Source organism: Podarcis cretensis, assembly GCF_951804945.1.
Source record: "Podarcis cretensis genome assembly, chromosome: 4".
NCBI lineage: Eukaryota > Metazoa > Chordata > Lepidosauria > Squamata > Lacertidae > Podarcis > Podarcis cretensis.
In genome coordinates this window covers 52,683,068-52,703,838 of record NC_137173.1, presented here as the reverse complement: position 1 = coordinate 52,703,838, position 20,771 = coordinate 52,683,068, and the positions used below count along the sequence as shown (strand labels likewise).

Below are 20,771 nucleotides of genomic sequence, written 5' to 3'. Positions count from 1 at the left end.
CTTTATTGACATAAGTTTAAACAATAAAATCATACAAAGTCATCCAAATACAATAATCCAAACACATACAATATATAAAAGACTAGACAGCCACCCTTGAGTAAATCAGGCAACTTTAGATTTAGCTTTAAAAATCTCGGCTAAATATCCCAAAACAATCTTGGTAGTTTTGGGAGTATCATCCCTCAACAAATATTGGATTACAAACTCTTTGTAAATCAATATTTTAAGCTGTCACTAGGAGATCTCGGCAAAGGGTGTTGAGAAGAGGGCAATCCAAATTTATGTGATATACTGTATGTGGTGTTTTCTTATTACAGGAGCAGAATCTTTTCTGGAAGAGTTTTGTTGTTTGTTTGTTTTTAAAAAACACCTTCCAGACAAAACAGAGCAAGGAAATGTATTTAGATGAGCTAGCATATAAGCTCTGTGATGCAATGGAATATCTAAATTCTAAAATAATAATAATAATAATAATAATTTATTATTTATACCCCGCCCATCTGGCTGAGTTTCCCCAGCCACTCTGGGCGGCTCCCAATCAGTGTTAAAAACAGTACAGCATTACATATTAAAAACTTCCCTGAAAAGTAAATAGGCATTAGTCCATGGTGGGGCTTCAATCCTAAATAAGCAAATGAACATACAAAAGGCTCGGAGTTTTTGGATTTCATGGTCTAGTGGTCTCTGTTTGATGAGAGAGAAGATTTGTGACTCATCCGACAGAAGAAGGGAATCTATTGCAATGCCTATTTGCCTGAGTTTGAGGGTAATAACAGAAAACCACGTAAAATTACGTGTATCTCTCAATAAAGAAGTTAGTAAACTTTCTGAGTCTGTATTAAAATGAATATTTAGCTAGTATTTGAAAGTCATAATCCAGCCCCTAGATGCTGGCATAACTCTGCACACATAGCCAAGTAGGAGATGCAATTTGGAGTTCCTAGAATTTGTTGGAAGAAGGATGCCTGTACACCCTCTTTCTTTACTTGAAAGACCATTCAGCATAGAGTTCGACTGTGGTGAAAATTCCTCTGGATGACTTAAGCAACCAAACTGCAAGAAAGAATAGAGAAGGCATATTAGAGTGGCCTAATGTTGTTCCTATTATAAACAAAATCAGTCAAATGCAGAAATGTCTATGCCCACCAGCAGGCAACGAATGTTAGAAGAAAACATCACCTCTATTTCTGCTTACTGCTCACAGTCAAGGAAATGTGTTCCTTACCCTCTATAATGGTGCTTGGCCCAGGCTGGCCAAGTGGCATCTAGTTTGGAGACCAATGGCTGAAAAGTAGAACAATAATAGAATATATAAATAGGCCTTTTAATTAAGGTCAGTAGGATATGTTGCCCATAGCTTTCCCCCTCATGAATAACACTATGTGGGAGAAAGCTTCTTCACGTTAATATTTTATATGCAATGCTTTTTATATGTGTGCCTGTCTGAGTGTATGTGAAGTCCTTAGGTGGAGCTTATTATATTTTAGAATCTGACCTCATGTGAAGGGAGAACTTTGTTGTGTGAAGCAAAATGCATTTCCAGCATTTAGACCATTGTCTGGAGAAAGAGACAGACCCCCCCTAGGAACTCAAATTGGCTGTGGTTGTGCTACAAGAAAAAAATAAAAGATGATGGGGCTATTTGATGGAAACTAAATAATGACCTGTACCCTATTGAAATTCATGGTGTACCTTTTCTCCTGGTTCTTGTTAATTAGAATGTTCCTCCTTGTATTTTTTCCTTTTTGCATCTCCTATCTACTCGACTGTAGAGTTCTTCAGCCTCAGCTCAACACTGACTCAGTCCCCTGAAACCTCATTAGAAGCTTTCTATCTTTCTTTCTTTCTTTCTTTCTTTCTTTCTTTCTTTCTTTCTATCTCTGAACTATCATTTTGGGCACAGAAGGTTTTTCACCCATCCATAGCCGTTTGATTTTCTTTGTACCAAACCATCCAGAACTTAACTGTGGTGTAGCCAAAGATGAATGAAAATTTATTTGTTTCGAATAACGGTTATGTTCAAAAATTTCATTTTCCATCAAAATTGTTTACTTATCAGCTGGAAACATAGAAGAAAAAGTTTAGGGTACTTTGCCCAAGATGCATTTTAATATAGGCAAAAATCTGCTACAAGTACCCCACCTCATCTAGCCTTATCTGCCACTCTAAATTGTATACTTGCTTCACTGAGCAGAATAAAGATATTTCTGAACCATGCTTATTAAAGGATGTAGATTTTTCACTTTGGAACGAAGAGCCTGTCTTACACACCAGTAGTTGATTACATCCTTCCCAAACCCAAAGTTTGTCATGCAAGGTAGAGGGATCAAATTACTGTATTTTTCTGTGTATAAGACTAATTTATTTGCCCCCAGTTTTTTAAAGTTTAAAATTGGGGGTCATCTTATACACGGAATGTTGCTATTATTTATTTCTTAATTTTGGGCTCAAAAAATAGGGGTCATCTTATACATGAGGGTGTCTTATACACGGAAAAATACGGTACTCACATTAGGCAGTGTGCTTTAATAGATCCAGGCAATTATGTCATTGGGAGACGTTATATGTGTGAGATGATATATAGACCTCTATTTGTAACCCTTTGCCTCCTTGTTGTGGTTCTAATAAGAGATAATGTGCGCCCTGGTGGCAATTGGGAATTAACTCCATCATTGTTCTAATGGGAGCTTTCCTCCGCTAATGCATATTGCAGGTATGAGGGGCCCAATTTAGAAGGGAGTAGAGCAGGGGACAAAGAATTAAAGCCCTCCCCCATGCAAGGGCCCTGATTCAGATCAGTTATGAAAGAAGAAGCTTGAATTAAATGGCAAGCTACGTGGTAAATGTCACATGTAGTTGGGCCCTTAGAGTAGTATTCAACTAAGGCTGGATCTAGACACATCAAAGAAGCGTTTCAGTTAAACTCATACAGGGAAATCTGGTTGGAAAACATGGGACTCCACAACGCCATCTGGTGTCACTGTTGTATATCACATATAAAAGGTAAAGGTAAAGGTACCCCTGACCAACAGGTCCAGTCGTGCCCGACTCTGGGGTTGCGTGCTCATCTTGCTCAAGAGGCTGGGAGCCGGCGCTTGTCCGAACACAGGTCCAGTCGTGCCCGACTCTGGGGTTGCGTGCTCATCTCGCTCAAGAGGCTGGGAGCCGGCGCTTGTCTGAACACAGGTCACGTGGCCAGCGTGACTAAGCCGCAGCTGGCGAGCCAGCACCAGCACAGCACACGGAAACGCCGTTTACCTTCCCGCTGGAGAGCGGTCCCTATTTATCTACTCACACTTTGAGGTGCTTTTGAACTGCTAGGTGGGCAGGAGCTGGGACCAAGCAACAGGAGCTCACCCCGTCGCGGGGATTCGAACCGCCAACCTTTCGATCAGCAAGTCCTAGGCTCTGTGGTTTAACCCACAGCGCCACCCGCGTCCCTATATATCACATATACAATGCATATATAGTGGTACCTCGGGTTAAGAATTTAATTTGTTCTGGAGGTCTGTTCTTAACCTGAAACTGTTCTTAACCTGAGGTACCACTTTAGCTAATGGGGCCTCCCACTGCTGCCGCGATGCCACTGCGCGATTTCTGTTCTCATCCTGAAGTTCTTAACCTGAGGTACTATTTCTGGGTTAGCGGAGTCTGTAACCTGAAGCGTCTGTAACCCAAAGCATCTGTAACCCGAGGTACTACTGTAAAACACTTTTTCTTTACCAATCTAGCTGAGTTCCAGATTTTACTCAGAGCAGACCTATTGAGCTTAACAGACTTAACTTAGTCATTGATTTCACTGAGTCCCCTATGAATAATGCTGAGTTGGATTCCACCTTTAGGCCTCTTGTCTATGCACTAATTCTGTGAAGCAGCTTTAAAAATAAGATAAAGTTCTTTGGCATTATTTTACAAAAAAGATGTGAGTGTTGCTAGATACTCTCTTCTCCCTCCTGTACAATTTCAGAGTGTACTCGCATCCAGGCAAACCATTCAGGTCTTTTAAAAATGTCAGCGATGGGCAAATGTTCCACAAATGTGTCCCCTAGCCTCACGATCAGGACATTCCCCTCAGTTTGTGGTGAAATGTTTCATCTCTTTTCCTTTCATGCATCCCATCTCCCTAGAGGTCAGAAATCTCATTTTACTCAGGCCGGTGATAAATTATTCAACTGAAGTAAGTAGAGAGCATAAGGATAAAAGTCATCTTCAACAGACTTATTTGCACACTCGGTTGTCCTGAACTAATGTGGTTTTTGCCTCATTGACTTGAGAAAAGGGACTCTAATCATATGTACATTAAGTAATGTTAAAACAGGCAAATAAGGAATTTGTTTCTTGCTGAGCACCTGCATTTCAGTACTTGGGGGCAAGGTGATCATTCACAGGTTCTGTTTCCATTGAAGCAGAACTTTAAGCAAGTGGCTGTAATTTTACTGATAACTCTTTTCAAAGGAAAACACGTGGCGAAAAAGAAATTATGATTTAAAATATTGAAGATGACAGCCATCTCTTTGACATGCCTCATTTAACAGTAAAAGTTAACAGACAAGTGTCAAGGGACTTTCCCTGTCTCTGATTTACTCGGGAGTTTCTGAGAGTAACTGGAAAAATCCATCGTTAGAGCTTTTTTTGGCATTATCATTGCTTTGACATTTGGTTTAACATGATTATAATTCTTTGTAGGGCCTGGCAGTAAAACAGATAGGAATTTCCTGCCAGATCTTGTTCCTCCACATGTAAAGTGATTTCTGTTTTGTTCTTTCCCCTTTAAGGCTTTTTTTTGGGTATAAAAATATGAAAATGTCAACATGGATCTGCGGTTCTCAAATTTGAGTTTTCCCACAGGTAACTTAATGGCGACTGTGATCATTTATAATGGGGTGGGGATATCACCACAGGGACTCTTTACCTTTACATTACACAGTGATGAAGCTTTCTGGCAAATGTATTCCCATATAACCTGATTGAAATTTCATTGCTATTTTGGAGATCCTAGAGTCGTTTAGAACTATTGGGGTGACTTCTCTGGAGGTATTCACAAGGGATCTTTCCTCCAAGAAGAAACCTATAACTGTGTAGCGACTTTTCGTGGATCTCCATTGCTGATAACTTTATGACCAGATTATCAAGATAATCAGAGCAGATTGTGCCACTGTTTTATTGCACTGTTCTGGGGGTGTTTGGGGAAAGGATACAACTATTGAACCTCCTAAGATGAAATTTGCATAGGAACTGAAACAGAGTAGTCTCAAAGGAAAGTCTGAAGGCCCTCCATCAGTGTGTACTCATAAGGAATAAACACAGTTTCGCTCACTAAAATTTGGAAAGGAAGCCAATAGAAAATACACAATGTGCATTTTGCATGACCCCAAAAATACTGCTGGAAAGTGATCTACATGCCTTTGAGTGACTGACAAATGTCCACAATGGGGATAAGTACAATCTGATAAAGCGGGGCCCTCTTAAAATTGTGCATGGAGACATATTTCTTCCAGTCTAGGAAGTTACCATGTATAAGACTAGGTTTATTTCTTTAAAAATCATGCAAAAAATGGGGGTCGTCTTATACATGGGTAGTGCATAGGGTGGCTGTTTGAATGGTTGCTGCCGCGGTTGTTAATGGCTATTGTGCATGCTATTGATTGCTGCGTCAATGGGTGGTGTCGATTGGCTGACGCTGCAGCAATTGGGCGGTCGATTGGCAGCTTCTGCTGGCGAGGTGACAGATGAGAGGTGGATTTTGCGATGCATGGGGGTGAGCAATTTTCGGCAATCCTCCGTTAAAACTCAACAACTCTGTGCCGTCTCCCCCCATTTTCTTAAATTTGGGTCCCAAAAATAGGGGTCATCTTATACATGGGGGCAACTTATACACGGAAATGTATGGCACATAGTTTTTGCTCAAGGGATGTTGTATAGATTGCAACCTGGTTTATCTAGTCTCAAATGAAGCCCCAAATGAAGTTTTATAGGACTTGTTTGCTACTTATGGTACATCAGATTGAAAGTTCTCCATTAAAAGGTATCATGTTTTACAGTAAAGCCAGAATTTGGGAACCTGGAGGCCAAATACTTTGTGCACATTAAGGTCTTTTTGTAAAACTGAATTCATTTTCTTACTGACAATTTATCAGTGTTTTAGAAAGTGAAATTTCGTAGGCTTTTGGTAAATATAGGCAAAATACAGGAGCCAGCATATGAGTAAGATGTGCTGTGGTATCATGCTGGCCCCTTTCCAGTGATTGAGTGTTGCAGCCATAGTAATACTCACTGTCTTGAACTAAGGACTCGGCTATACAGCTGCAAATATAACGTTTTAAGTGCATTATACAAAAGTGACACTAGATGGCGATAGTGAGCTAATGGTAAATTCAATATACGGTATATTTTAAACCTTTTTTTAAAAGAGCATTTTCACAGTGATTTTTCCTATATATCTAGATTCAGCCTAAGTCTAGTGCGCCGAGTTCTTTAAACCAAACACTTATCACTGAGAGATACCTCTCAGTGTATTGAATTCAACAAGACACACATGCTGCAGTATTGCAACAATGGCGCACAAAAAGAAGGAGACGCAACATAGCAGTGACCTGCTTAGTTACTGTACTTTTGAAGTAGAGTCTCATCATCTTCAGTTTATTCTTGCATGGCCATTGATTTGTGATCAGTTTTCATGCTATGTAGATTAAAGGGCTGTGGTGTGCATTTTTCTGAATATGTACATACGTACACATCTAGTGTTTCATATTGCATCATGCTGCCGAATATTCTGTCGATCACCAACCAGCTTTTCCAAATATTCTCTGAAGTTTCAGATTGGCAGCAGTTTCCAAATTTTATAATAATTTCCAAAATGTCTGCAATTTCCAAAATGTCTGCAACTTCCAAATTCATAGGGCTTCATGTATAGTGACGGAGTCTGTAGAGAGATCTTGAAATGATCTCTGTAAAAACAACAAAAGCGCCATTAATTGCTGCTTGGTTGATTTATATTTTGACAAAAATATATTATTCCGACTGAAGGCAGCACCAGCTAATTTGTTGTTATTCATCCATATAATTAAAGCTCATTAAGATTCTCAACTTGAAAAGCTTTGAAGAACTAAAGGACAAAGCCCTGCCTACATCTATGCCCCATCCCCAACTGGTGATTGTCAGGGCTCTGAGGAGTGTGCAGTGGAGGCAGGGTTCCCCCAAGGCTGATCCAGGAGAATGAGTCAGTGATTTATGGGCTTTTGTGCCACCTGTGAAGCTGGAGCCAAGGCTGGAGGAAGGGGAAGAGTCTGAACAATTACAGATGAGGAAGGATGTGCAAGACATGTCAGAAGCAGCGGAAAGGACTGTTCCTGAGAGGAGTAGGCTGGGAGAATTTCCCCCACCCTCTTCCCCACGGTCTCCATGAACCAGGAGGGGTTTGAAGAGGCAGGCACAGCAGCAACATCTGTATTGGAGAAGGCGTATGGCATTGTTGTACAGTCTATACCAGTGGATCCCAAACTCCCCACCGACCACTTGAAAACTGCTGAGAATCTTGATAGACCACTTAATTATTTTTCTGCCTGATGTAGCAATCCAAATGTTAATACGATCAAATACCAAAAAAAAAGAAATTAAAGAAGCAGTACAAATAATTTTAAAAACCAGGACAGCTGTTCTTTTTCAACTTTTATTTGCATTTTCAAAAACAGGAACAGAGCATATTTAACCCCCTCCCTTCCGCTGCCCAACTTCCAACTTCGTACCAAATACAGCATGTATACATACACCATATGACTTCCCTTCCTCACTTTTCCTGGTTCCTTTGCTTTTCTACTACGCATATTCCACATCTTTTTAACCATCCAATTTGTTATCTATTAAATGCTCTATCTATTTAAACTCTGCTGGATTTACTCAAGACCTGCTAAGCTATTTGTCTATACTGGAAAAACCAGCACAGCAGTTCAATGTAATGGATGTGTCTTCTCCCATCTTCAACCACTAACTCACAGACACATCACAGACCACCTGAATGAAATCTGTGGCCTACTGGAGGTCAACAGACCAGTTTGGGAACACTGGTCTATCTGAGACCATGGGAAGGAACAAGCATTTCCCCAACAAGAGGCTGCCAACCATTACATTTGCACAGTTATGCAGCTACCAATGCTGGATCAGAGCAGCTATATCACATTAGTGGTTATACAGAGGGAAATCTCTTCATGCTCCCCACTGTTTTTTTTATTAGCTCTTTAAATGAACCGTTTCCTAAGGGGCACTATTCCAGCCAGTAGTCTGATCTAATAACTCAATTTCAATCTCAATCCTTTTTTGGCATATATACAAGATTCTGAAAGGTTCAGTACAATAAAATCACTCAGCAAAATCTGCATCTAGCCATTAAAATACTGTTAATGAATCCTGATTGCGTGTCGCAGAAGCCTGGCTACTATCTCCATCTTATCCCAACCCTGGGTAAACATTAGGAAGGTTACCTTACATTTATCTGACTGCCACTCCCTTCTAACAACCAACTGATTAATGAACGTAGATTGAATTGTCTGATAAGAAGGGCAGTGCAAAAGAACATGACTGAAAAAGACTGATTCTATATGACTCTGTCCACAGGGGCACAGTCTTTCTGCAAGCAGTGTTTTGGGAAATCTCCCTTGCAGTATTGCCGAAGGTAGCACATTCAGTCTCAATAGCAGGTACTCCCTGTGCTGATTCAGGCTGGTTAGATGGTAGAGATAAGTTGTCACTGGCTGTCCACATTGCACCATCCCCAAACTTGCACAGACACTATTCCTGATTTGGCTACTAAGTTCTTGAAATTCCTTGTCTAACAATCTGCGTTTAATTATCTCAAACACAGGATTTCCCAATAAGCAGTACAGGGAGTCCAGTGAGATTCCTATCAGTTTAATTTTGTTCTCAGTCCCTCTTAACCCTTCTGATGTTTGGTATTCAGCTAACATGGCCACAACAAGACTATTAAGTTCAAATCTGTAATGCAGCAACAACCAAAATAAAAATGTTAGCAGCCACGCTTTTGTTACTGAGAGTCTTTTGTTTGTTTCTAGACACAGGGCAATATAGGGGACACAGTTTGGTATACCGAAAAAATTAAGCCAAATCCTAACTGGACATCTGCTTGGAAGCAAGTCCAAAGTTCTGTATGGCATTCTTATTGCAGTCCTCGTCTAACTGAATTCAATGTCAGCACACTAAGTGTGTTAAATTTAGCTCTCTCTGATCTCTCCTCTCCACTCTCTTTAGTGATATATGATAACCAATGGATCATTTTAAATATGTTTTCTGGAGAAGTTCTCCTCATGACGACCCTTTATGTCCATTTTCATTTTGCTTGCTTTTCTTCCACACTTGCAGCCCACCATGTCACAGTGGATTTTGCTTCGTTGGTTGGATAAACTCCCTGGAGCCAACGGTCATGCACGGTAAAAACTAATCTTTTGTGAGATGATGTAATGGCTGGGGGGTTTTGCTAGATAAGTTCAGCCTTGGTGTCCCTGGTGTTTTGTCCCAAAGCACAGGCACATAAAGAGGATAAAGAGAGAAATTGGATAAAAGGCTAAAACTCCAGCTCATAATTCCTCCCCTCAGTGCTCTCAAGACACCAATGGAAGGTTGGCATTAATCTTACACAAACAGGACAGGACTGTATTTTGCTCTTGCTTCCCCACACCTCTGCCTGCCATACTGTCAGTCTAAGTGGCACACAATTAGAAACAGAACTGCAAGGACTTTAGAGCATCTATGCTGTGAAACACAAATGCACGCCTCACAAATCCAAGGCATACAGCAAAGTGCCTGGAGATGTATAAAGCTTCAGGGAGAGCTCTGCTGTGAACTCTGCCATGTTATAGGTCAAGACTTGAACATTTTAGACATCTTCAGTAGTTGCATTTCATCAGAGTGCAGGAACTCTCTCCTGGCAATGGTGGATTGATTCATTGATCCTTCACTGGTGTCTGCATGGCCAACAGCTTCTTCCTGGTTAAGGAGCAGAAAAGGGACTGGTTCTTCCAGCTTATTCATGTAAAATGAAAATAATAAAGAAATGCAGCTGATAAGTCTTTCTTACTTTTACAGGCCCTTCTAGAGTTTTATTCTTCAGCAATAGATAGCACAGAGAGCCTCAGCAGGCAGGGGAAACACCAGGTTGTTAGTGCAGATGACAGGATCTTTATAACAGGCAATCATGATGGCATTAGTGTTTATCCACTGCAGTGCGAGTATAAATCACAGCAAATGGGCTTTCCCTTGGAGTTGGGATCTGTTGCTTTATTCCTTCCCAGAAGCAAATGTTTATCCACCAAATCATCAATGTGTCAGCCATGGTTTATGCTTAGTCCAGGGAACTGTCTGCTGACTCTCTCCTTAGCATCACCAAGGGAAGACAAGGGAGCTATTGCGTGTCTCACAGTGCCGGATATTCTCCAGCAGAGGAATTTCTAAGTTAGACTCCCTTGCAAATGCTAAATAGGAGAATCGGAACTGATGTAGTAGTTTGAATTAATCTTGCCAAGGACAAAGAGGATGGGCTGGTTCACACATAATGCCCAGCCAAATGATTGCTTAGTGTGAGCATGCAAGGGTGAGGGTTCCTGGAGAGGAGATTGAAATTGCTGATTGCTCCTCAGTCTTGCTTTTGCCTTGATGCTGTAAGATGAGCCATAGTCTGGCAAAGTGTGATGTGCAAACCAGGCTGATGGTTTCCTGCCCCATTCAAGTGTTAATTTACAGAGTTACTATCATTGTGATTGATGTCAAAACGATGCCAAGTGATTGGCAGGCGGTTGTCCTACCCACTTATCAAAGTTGGCCCGTGGGGGTGGTGACAGATAGTAATGTGGCCTGAGCCAAAAAAAGTTCCCCACTAAGCTGGGGAGCAGACAGCAGTTCAGCTATGACTTCCTGTCAGGGGTGAGCAACCTGCAGCCCTAAGGCTGCATGAAGCTTACCCTGATTACAAAAGCCCTCTGCAAGTTCAAACCTCGGACAGAAATGCTCTGTCTCCCTGTGTCAGCCCACTGGTCAGGGAGGGAAGGAAAGAGTGAAAGGAATGTCACTCTTCTGACTCTGATTCTGTCCACTGCTGGGTTTGGCACCATTCTCAGCTGCCATGGGGTCCCTGAAAAGTAACCCCTAAGGGAATTTGACCCTCTGTGGGAAAAAGAGTCTATGCCATATTCTATGTTCTATGCCATATATGCCTGTGGCTGTGATGAATTACCTTATTTTAAAGATCTCTGGCTTTTAAAATAAAAGTTACTCTCAAAATGACAGAATATTATCAAGTTCAAAATATTATGAACAAATGTAAGAAAGCAACCTATTTCCCTCTGTGGTGCCTCTTTTGTCACTTGTAACTTTCTTCCCAGAAAGTGAATTTGTCTTAAAAGCATTCCTCCCCCCCCCCCTCTTTTGCTGAGAGGGAGAACTTGTTCCTGCTGGGATTATCCTGCACTCAGTACTATTACATATGGTTGGACCCTCATTATTTTTTTCCTGACTAGAACAGAGAGCCACCAAAAGGCAAGATCACATTTCATGTTTTCCCCATCTCAGCCAGAGCAGCTGGAGGACAAAGTCCCAAGAACCTAACAAAATAGACTGCAGTTAAATGGAAAGCAGAAAACCAACAACCCAGTATCGATCAGGGTTTCTGCCTAAGAGTTTATTTCTCTGCTTCAGCAGGACAAAAGCAGAGTCTTTGCCCCCCCGCCACAGCTGTCAGTTGAGAAACTGCTGTGCGTGGCATAGAGCTTTTCCTCATACCGTTCTGAAGAGCTTCCTTATTTTTTGGTCCGTAGCTTTGAGCAACTTCAAACCAGCAGGGTTTTGGAAACGCTCCTAGCAATTCCTCTTCAGAAATCCACTTGTGCTGGAGCAAAAGTATGCAGTGCACACCATGGAGTATATTCTCCTTTCCTGAAGATGTCAATATACAGCAGATTCTACCTTAAATTCAGCCACTTTCAACCTGGGTAGTATCTTCAATGGGCACTAATATCTTTACTCTTCAATGCAAACTCTTGTTGTTCCAAGTCATTTTGGTGTCCCTTATTTACTCCAGTAGGCAGGTAGCTTTATGGCAATCGACTAAAAGTCCTAATCCACAGAAAGATGTTTAACAGTTTAAACTGAAGCTTGATTAATGACACGAGAAGATTATCAAAGGAGATTTAAGAGTAACCAAGGGTAAAATGAAGGACTTGAAATTATTATTCCTTTAAAAGAATAGTAAAGTGATCTGTTAAAGGTAAAGGTAAAGGTACCCCTGCCCATACGGGCCAGTCTTGACAGACTCTGGGGTTGTGCGCCCATCTCACTTAAGAGGCCAGGGGCCAGCGCTGTCCGGAGACACTTCCGGGTCACGTGGCCAGCGTGACATCGCTGCTCTGGCGAGCCAGAGCCGCACACGGAAACGCCGTTTACCTTCCCGCTGGTAAGCGGTCCCTATTTATCTACTTGCACCCGGAGGTGCTTTCGAGCTGCTAGGTTGGCAGGCGCTGGGACCGAGCAGCGGGAGTGCACCCCGCCGCAGGGATTCGAACCGCCGACCTTTCGATCTGCAAGCCCTAGACGCTGAGGCTTTAACCCACAGCGCCACCTGCGTCCCCTAAAGTGATCTGTTAGGATAGTCTAATTCTAACGTTGAGGACCTAATACACTAAGCACTTACACTGGAGTACTTTTCTCCAAATTAATTGCACCCATGTAAGTGGCTGGTAAATCAGCCCGGTGTTTGTTTCAATCTAAAATTGCCTTGCAAGCTACTGTAAAGGTCAGCTTATATTTTACTATGAAATGTATACGACTAGGAATAATGGTTTTGCAGCGCCCGCATCCTGATACTGCTCCCCATGCTGCCAGTTGTTTTGAGATCATATCATATAACTATCTCTTGCCATGAAAATGTTCCCTCAGTTCTTGCATGGGAAAGTCAAGAGGTTTCCCTTGGTACAATGTCTGAACTGTTGTTGTTGTTTGTTTGTTTGTTTAACATTGTAGAGATAAATCTATCAAGCATGTGTTCATTTATTTTGAGATTTTGCCCTATTCCAAGGGTAATTTAAAGCCATTATGCATATACATGAAGGATCTGTGCTCCCAAATGCTTCTCAATATGAGGCCAAGTCTGCTCATTACGCACCAGTTACATAGAGGTCAGTTGAAAGAGCTCGGGCTGTGAAGTTATTTGCCATGTGGGTTTTCCAAACTGTGTGGTGGAGACATTCCAATCACTAGCAAAGGAAGTTTTGTGGTGGCCATTGGCAGTCGGAGCACCGCATGGCGGCTATAATATATGGAAGGGGCCTCAATATGTGGATTGGTGCTGTAGCATAGAAAATCTCTATGCAAACTTCAGCAGTGCTCAGGCAGAGCCCCCCCCCCCCCAATGTCTGCATTCCAAGCATGGCCGGGAATTGTTTCAGCACAGCTGGCAGCAATTGGAAAAAAAGCATCAATATGGGGGACGTTGCAAGCCACATTACTCTTAGATAAGCTGTAACCATTTGTCTTCTTCCTACTTCAGCTGGAGAAAATACAGCCTCTTGCAAAAGGGGAAATATCTATGGTAAAATAAATGGTTCCAGAGCTGGAACTGGATCTGCTCTGAAAGTTACCTTGTATGCTACCCAGAAGCAGCAGCAAAAGGATTGCCAAGCTACTAACAAACTCTATCACGGTGCTTCCAAGTATTCTGCAAAGGGGAAAAGCTTACATCTTCCTATAGGGGAAAAAAAAGTGTGTCGTCCCAATGTGGGGATAAGTTCTGCCATCTGCACTTTTCTTTGAAGTATTAAGAAAGAATGTACCTATAGGCATGGTTAACCTCCAGTCTGAGGACTTGATCTGCCTCCCCCTCAAAGCCACTAATTTTGGTGGGAGCAGCACAAAACACAACCCAAACCAAAACATTAAAAGTATACACAGTGCTGGAGTAAGTGGAACCAAAGCCCCCACAATAGATTCAAATTGCCTCCTTCCTGAGAAGGAAGGCGTGGCTGTGTGTGTGTGTGCCTGCCTGTATGTGTGCCAGCTGGATCAGGCCAATGGCCCATCTAGTCCAGCATCCTGTGGCTAGCCAGATGCCTGTGGGAAACTGGCAAGCAGGATTCAAGCATAGGAACTCTCCCCTCCTGTGGTTCCTAGTAAAGGTTATTTAGAATCAGTACTGCCTTCAACTGTGGACATCATGGCTATTAGCCACTGACAGTGCTCTACCCCATAGGAAGAAGAAGAGGAGTTTGGATCTGATATCCCGCTTTATCACTACCCTAAGGAGTTTCAAAGTGGCTAACATTCTCCTGTCCCTTCCTCCCCCACAACAAACACTCTGTGAGGTGAGTGAGGCTGAGAGACTTCAGAGAAGTATGACTAGCCTGTCACCTAGCAGCTGCATGTGGAGGAGCAGGGAAGCGAACCCGGTTCACCAGATTATGAGTCCACCGCTCTTAACCACTACACCACTCTGGCTCTCCATTTGTCTAATCCTCTTTTAAAGCCATTCAGGTTGGTGACCATCACTGCTTCCTATGGGAGTGAGTTCCATAGTTTAACTAGGCTCTGCGTCAATTTTCTTTTATCTAGCTCGAATCTTCTAACAATCGGCTTCATTGGGTGCCCATGAGTTCTAGTGTTATGAGAGAGGGAGAAAAACCATTTGCCTAGCCACTTTCTACATGATACCAGTGCTTTTTCCCCCCTCTAAAAAAATGTTTAGGGGTACTCTCATTTTCCTACTCATATTGAAATACTGCCCCTCAATGAGGCCAAACTTAGATCCACAAAATGTTTAGGGGTGTGCGTACCCCTGCATACCCCCAGAAAAAAGCACTGCATGTCACACATAATTTTATAAACTGCAGCCTTTCTTCATAGGGCAGCCTCTCCATCCATCTGGAATGAAGAGAGAGCTTCCATGCTTCATAGTCTCCTTGCTGAACATTAGTTGCCAGACTTTTCTGTGCCATCAACCTGAAGTTCCAAATTAATAATGATGTTTAATTCATTAATCAACTTAGAAAGCAGCAACACATACCAATAACAAACAATAATTTGAGTTTCAGTCCTTGGATCCAGCAGTATATGCTTTGAAGTGGCTGCAACTGCTTCGTCCTGCTCTGGCTATGATTTTACGCTCCAATAGCAAAGGAAGTCACAGGTGATTCTTGGCACCTCCAGCTAGCTGGCCATTCTGCAGGAATTCATTATCAGGCTTTGCCTGGGATGACCCTGACAGGCTTTCGGCTCATGAGCCCCAGATGCTGCTGTGCCCTTATTGTCAAATAGCTTGCACTTCTCCAGATCACGATGGAAGTCTAAAGGGCATGCCACAGGATAGCAGGCTTCATCATTTGGGTCTGAATGTTTCTGACACTAGATTTGTGACCCCCTTTCTGGTCTCCATGCCAAATGTTTGCTGTTGGCATTTATTCTGCTGAGAAAGACCAACAAATACCCGGTGTGTTAAAACCTTAAAGTGTGTGTGTGTGTGTGTGTGCGCGCGCGCATGTGCATGAATGATAGATAGACAGATAAATAGATAAATAGATAGATAGATAGATAGATATAGATAGATAGATATAGATGATAGATAGATAGATAGATAGATAGATAGATAGATAGATAGGGATAGATGATAGATATAATGCATGAATGTTAACAGTGTGCAGTGACTTTCCTGCCATTATGTAAGTTACTCCATAAAACAAATGTGCCTCATGTAGTAAAGAAAGAAAGTGATAGCAGCATTTAAGAAGGCATAATGTATGTTTTGTACATATCCAAATGTGTACTACGGTCCCCACTCATGTGCAGGCATGCACAACCGTGTGGATGGTACAGTGGCTGTGGGGGTGTATTTGCATCTGAATTCCAATACGTGTAGTAATGCATGTCCTTATCCTAACCCCCCAAGAGGGCTCATGTGTCTTGCATCCAGACATCTTGCTCTGTTGAGGTGCATGCACAACTGCTCTGTGTGCAGAGGTCTCTCAATCCATGAAGGATACTTGAGTGCCAAAGCTTTATACCTTTTTCCTGGCTTAGGTCAATTATGCATACGCCACGATGCTTATCAGTGATGTCTGTATACGTAAGAGACACACCACTATTTCCTGAGCCCTAATCATCAGAGCTATGTGGCTGGCCTCAGAAAATGAGACTAGTTTCCTGCTCCCAACAATCCCAATGCAGCCACCAATTCTGCCATTGTTTAGGGGAGGACTTACTTATCTCCTAAGACTTCAAAGCAGGGAGGATCCCTATCGTGTTTCCTGAAGTACCTTTTAAACTTTAACTACCCGGCTTTCTGCTTCTTTGCGAGTTGCTCTCTGGCGATCAAGTCATTTCTACCTGCCTACATTGTGTCCTACTGACCCTGTGCCCCCAAGCTAGAGAGCCAGGGACTCATCATAGTAGTTATTCTCTTTCTCTGAGAGAACCCAGTGCTCTACTGCCTCATTTTGGTGTGTTTGTGTTTCCCAGCCCCAAAAACACTGTGGTGATGCAGTAGCACTAGACCCTCTTGGAGAAGTCTGCATTGGGATGGGGGTAACTACTGGGCTGACTGAGACCCTGGACTTTTGGCTTGGGAGCACCAGTGTGGTGTAGTGGTTAAGAGCGGTAGACTCGTAATCTGGGGAACCGGGTTTGCGTCTCCGCTCCGCCACATGCAGCTGCTGGGTGGCCTTGGACTAGTCACACTTCTGTGAAGTCTCTCAGCCCCACTCACCTCACAGAGTGTTTGTTGTGGGGGAGGAAGGGAAAGGAGAATGTTAGCCGCTTTGAGACTCCTTAGGGTAGTGATAAAGTGGGATATCAAATCCAAACTCTTCTTCTCTTCTTCTGTAACAAAATTCACTGACACAAGTATGAAAATGGCTGAATTATTCATCCATCACTATTCCCTGAAGGCCACCACTTCAAACAAGTGATTGATAAATGTTTTTAATTGTGTGCACACACACATTTGTTGCTTATCTTATATCTCCATCTGAAATTCATTTCCTTGGGATAGATAGAGATGCCCCTGAAGGAAGAGCACTCAGCTGTGAATGCAGTGAAGCTACAGAAATACCAGGCCAAAGACCTGGAAAAGATATGATGTCCACAGCCTGTCTGCTAACTAATGAAATAAAAACCCACCCCACCTACCACCCTTCCAGTTTCTTAAGGCAAAAATATGTGAAGACCACCCACAGAAATCTTGTTTCTGATTCCAGTGGTGAAAGGGCAAGCTATATTTTTCTATCTCTAAAGGCCTTATCTTTTGTGGTTTTGAAATCTGAAAATTACATCTATCTTTTTTCCCCCACCAGCCAAGAATATATCATAAATTTAGAATTCAAATGTGCATTAAATTATCTATCGGAGCGTTCAAATAATCTTGTTTACGTTAGCCACAAATTCACATTTAGAATGTGAAGGTGCATTAATACTATTCAGGGCAGGAAATTCAGTGGTGCAGAGATATTAGTGAAAGATTTTAGCAACCTCCTAACAAATAAATGTGACTGGAAGAACTAGAACGATAAAGCATCAGCAATGCTGGAAGTATCAGTACAATATTTGCTCCCACCGAGGCTGTTGTGTGGATGCATGATGCAGAAATGAAAGCAGAGAAAGGGAAAGCAGTGGAAAGAAATCTGAACAATTGCATACTGCCAGTGATAATGTCAGATAAGGGCAAATGGGATGGGGAGGGGAAGCAGGTGGTAGGGTCAAGGCAAGAAAGAATAACAAAGCAACATGAAGACAAAGTGCAAAACACACACGAGCTTAAGACCCAAGAAGAGGATTCTCAGGGGACCCACGACTAATTTAGTAGATAAGATTTATACTTTGTTCAGCTTTGCTTGTTATAAAAGAAACTGATAACAAAAGGCCACAATTTCTCAGAGCTTTTTGTCTCAGGAAAAGCAAAAGTCAAGCAAAGAAGGGAAAGCAGTTGTCAATTAAAATACTAGAAAGTAGAATATGAATGACACTTTGGCATTCATGCTGAGTGGGTGGTGCTATGGTCTAAAGCACTGAGCCTCTTGACAATCGGAAGGTCAGTGGTTCGAATCCATGCAACAGGGTGAGCGCCCATTGGTCTGTTCCAGCTTCTGCAAACCTAGCAGTTCTAAAGCATACCAATGCAAGTGAACAGGTACTTTTGCAGTGGGAAGGTAAATGATGTTTCCATGCACTCTGGCACTCATCACGGTGTCCCATTGCACCAGAAGTAGTTTACTCATGTTGGCCACATGACCCAGAAAGCTTTCTGTGGACAAACACCGGCTCCCTCAGCCTGAAGTGAGATAAGCGCCACACTCCATAATCGCCTTTGACTGGACTTAACCACCCAGGGGTCATTTACCTTTTTACCTCATGCTGAGCAAATCTAGGCAGAATTGCTTGGAAGTAAGTCCCACCGAAACGAATTCCATGAGACTTCACTTATAAGTAAATGCGTGTAGGATCAACATATAAATGAAATGCACCTAATATTTACCAGCAAAGCTGAATTCCTTAGTACACTTAGAGACTAAGGATACATTCTTAATCAAGCTAACTATGGAAAAGCAACAAACAGTCTTGTGGGGCCTTAAATACTAACAAATTGATTATTGCACAAGAGAGAAGGGAAAATAAATAGTGAGGTCATCAGACAGAAACGAAATGCAAACATCACAAAATCTTAAGTGTTTGTAAAACAATTATATCAACTGTTCACAAAGTAGTGTTGGTGATAACACAAACATTCTGCCATTGGTAAATTACCTAACACCTTTAGTGGCATAAAACCAGTTCTCTCTGCAGCATTTGATGAACTATGTGATAAGTTGCAGTTTAGTGGTTTCAAGCTGATGTCTATCTTTGAAGTTCCATTGCTCAAGTCTGACCTCTTGGAGGTCATGTTTTACAAGACATGCTCTTATGCTGTAACATCACTTAGAACACAGATGAACAGAACACTGAAGAAATGCAATATGACATGAGTTGAAAAGCACTGGAGCATATGGAGTCAGGACATTGATCCATCTGCCTGTCACAGAAAACAATGGAAGAGTGCACCTTTGGAGGTGAACTCAAAACGGCTGGAGGGCTACAAGCACCTGCTGTGGCTGTTGAGACTGATACGGGAGAGACATGTTTTGTTGCAGCTGAGGCATGGTTCTGGTGCAGGTGTACCATGCCGTGTTCACAAATTAGTTCATGCAATGTGAAATGTCTGAGTTGGCGCTTGAGAAATCAAGATATGAAATTGTAGAAACTCTAAATATTGATGGGGATGCAGGTGGCGCTGTGGTTTAAATCACTGTGCTGCTGTGACTTGCTGATCGGAAGGTTGGCGGTTCAAGGCCCCGCGACGGGGTGAGCTCCTGTTGTTTGGTTCCAGCTCCTGCCAACCTAGCAGTTCAAAAGCACACAGTGCAAGTAGATAAATAGGTACCGCTCTGGTGGGAAGGTAAACAGCATATCCGTGCCCTGCTCTGGCACATGCTGGCCACATCACCCAGAAAAACTGTCTGCGGCAGCGGACAAACGCTGGCTCCCTCAGCCTGTAAAGCGAGATGAGTGCCACAACCCCCGAGTCGTTCGTGACTGGACTTAACTGTCTGGGTTTCCTTTACCTTTAAATGTCGATGGGATCAGGCTTTGCCTCAATCTGCCATTTATCTGCTGCTGCACAAAAAGCAGATGCAACAGCTGAAGTTGCATAAACAAGAGAAGCAGCAGCAAGCACACCAACCTCAGTTCATTTAAACTTCGAGCTAGAGATTTGCGGCTGTGCAATACTGCAGTGCATCAGTGCTATGGGGATAAATATGCTCTGATCGGCTTGAGTGTGCATTGCAGGGAGTGCCACTTTGCTTACTGTAGCCTCAAGAAGAAACCTATTCACTAGTACTTCGGTGCTACATAAAAACTTGCCTCAATACCAACACAGGTGTGTTGTGGGGCTGCTGTCCTGGTGCAGAAATGGACTGGGATTCTCATGCTAACTGCATATACCATACACTAACCTAGGAATAAGTCCCACTAAACTTAATAGAACAATTCTTGGGATTGCACGGTAAGTCTGCACTGCTGCTAACTGGCCAATACATCTTTTGGGAAGCGGCCTTTCTTCCTCTTCAGCACCTGATAGATGCTGTTTTTAGATTATGGATCTGGAGATTGTCTCTTGCTTCTGTTATTAATTTAAAGCAAGCTATCACCCTTATCCCTAAAGTGATTTGTCAGCAAAAGACAGCTTCTGTGATTTTATAAAAATGCATCCGCTGTATGAATATATTTTTCCTTTTTATGCCTGTTGAGTAGAGCATAAATCCCATGATATTCTCAAACATTATAGTTTTTGCCTCCTATTTCTACAAAGCAGGGCAACTCACCTTACATTGGTTTTCATTACCTCGGGGGGGGGGGGGAGTGTTCTTTATCCATTCATTATTTGTAGGAGAGAAAAAAAGGGTCCAGATTTTACCAGGGTTTTTAAAAATAGAGTCTGAATTAACTTTAGGAGTTGCACTGATTGGGGAAAAAAAGGTCTATGGGGAACGTAATTTGGAAATGCTCATTTATCATGATCAATGGAGTGGAACCTTTATAAAAAAAGTAGTTACCCTCTTAGAAGATCCCCTCAGTGGGGATTTTTAGTCATTAATTTGTCCCTGCTCTTTCAAGAAATAATAAAAAGTACCCAATCATTTTAATTATTCAAGGGCAGGCTTTTTCTTATTGTGTGACACCACCCCACCCCC

At 42.3% G+C, this 20,771-nt stretch overlaps 1 protein-coding gene and 1 long non-coding RNA gene across 8 annotated transcripts in view; one reads left to right on the top strand and one right to left on the bottom strand.

The window, feature by feature from the left end:
• LOC307213854 overlaps positions 1 to 20,771 on the bottom strand; it is a 164,780-nt gene that overhangs the window by 5,489 nt on the left and 138,520 nt on the right. The window contains exon 3 of one of the 2 annotated variants that reach the window (XR_013837704.1): positions 1,183 to 1,287. This is a non-coding gene — a long non-coding RNA (uncharacterized lncRNA). Of the gene's footprint in view, positions 1 to 975; positions 1,288 to 20,771 lie in introns of those variants that run through there. The other variant, XR_013837709.1, reaches the window with a different exon arrangement.
• The window catches only part of GRIK1 (glutamate ionotropic receptor kainate type subunit 1), a 159,149-nt gene that overhangs the window by 16,379 nt on the left and 121,999 nt on the right, over positions 1 to 20,771 (top strand). For 2 of the 6 annotated variants that reach the window (XM_079972033.1, XM_079972030.1), the window contains exon 1: positions 9,422 to 9,443. The exons of the other annotated variants lie outside the window; for them this stretch is intronic. In XM_079972033.1, the coding sequence (XP_079828159.1) occupies positions 9,437 to 9,443 (7 nt within the window). In that variant the 5' untranslated portion in view covers positions 9,422 to 9,436. Of the gene's footprint in view, positions 1 to 9,421; positions 9,444 to 20,771 lie in introns of those variants that run through there. 6 annotated transcript variants of the gene reach the window in all.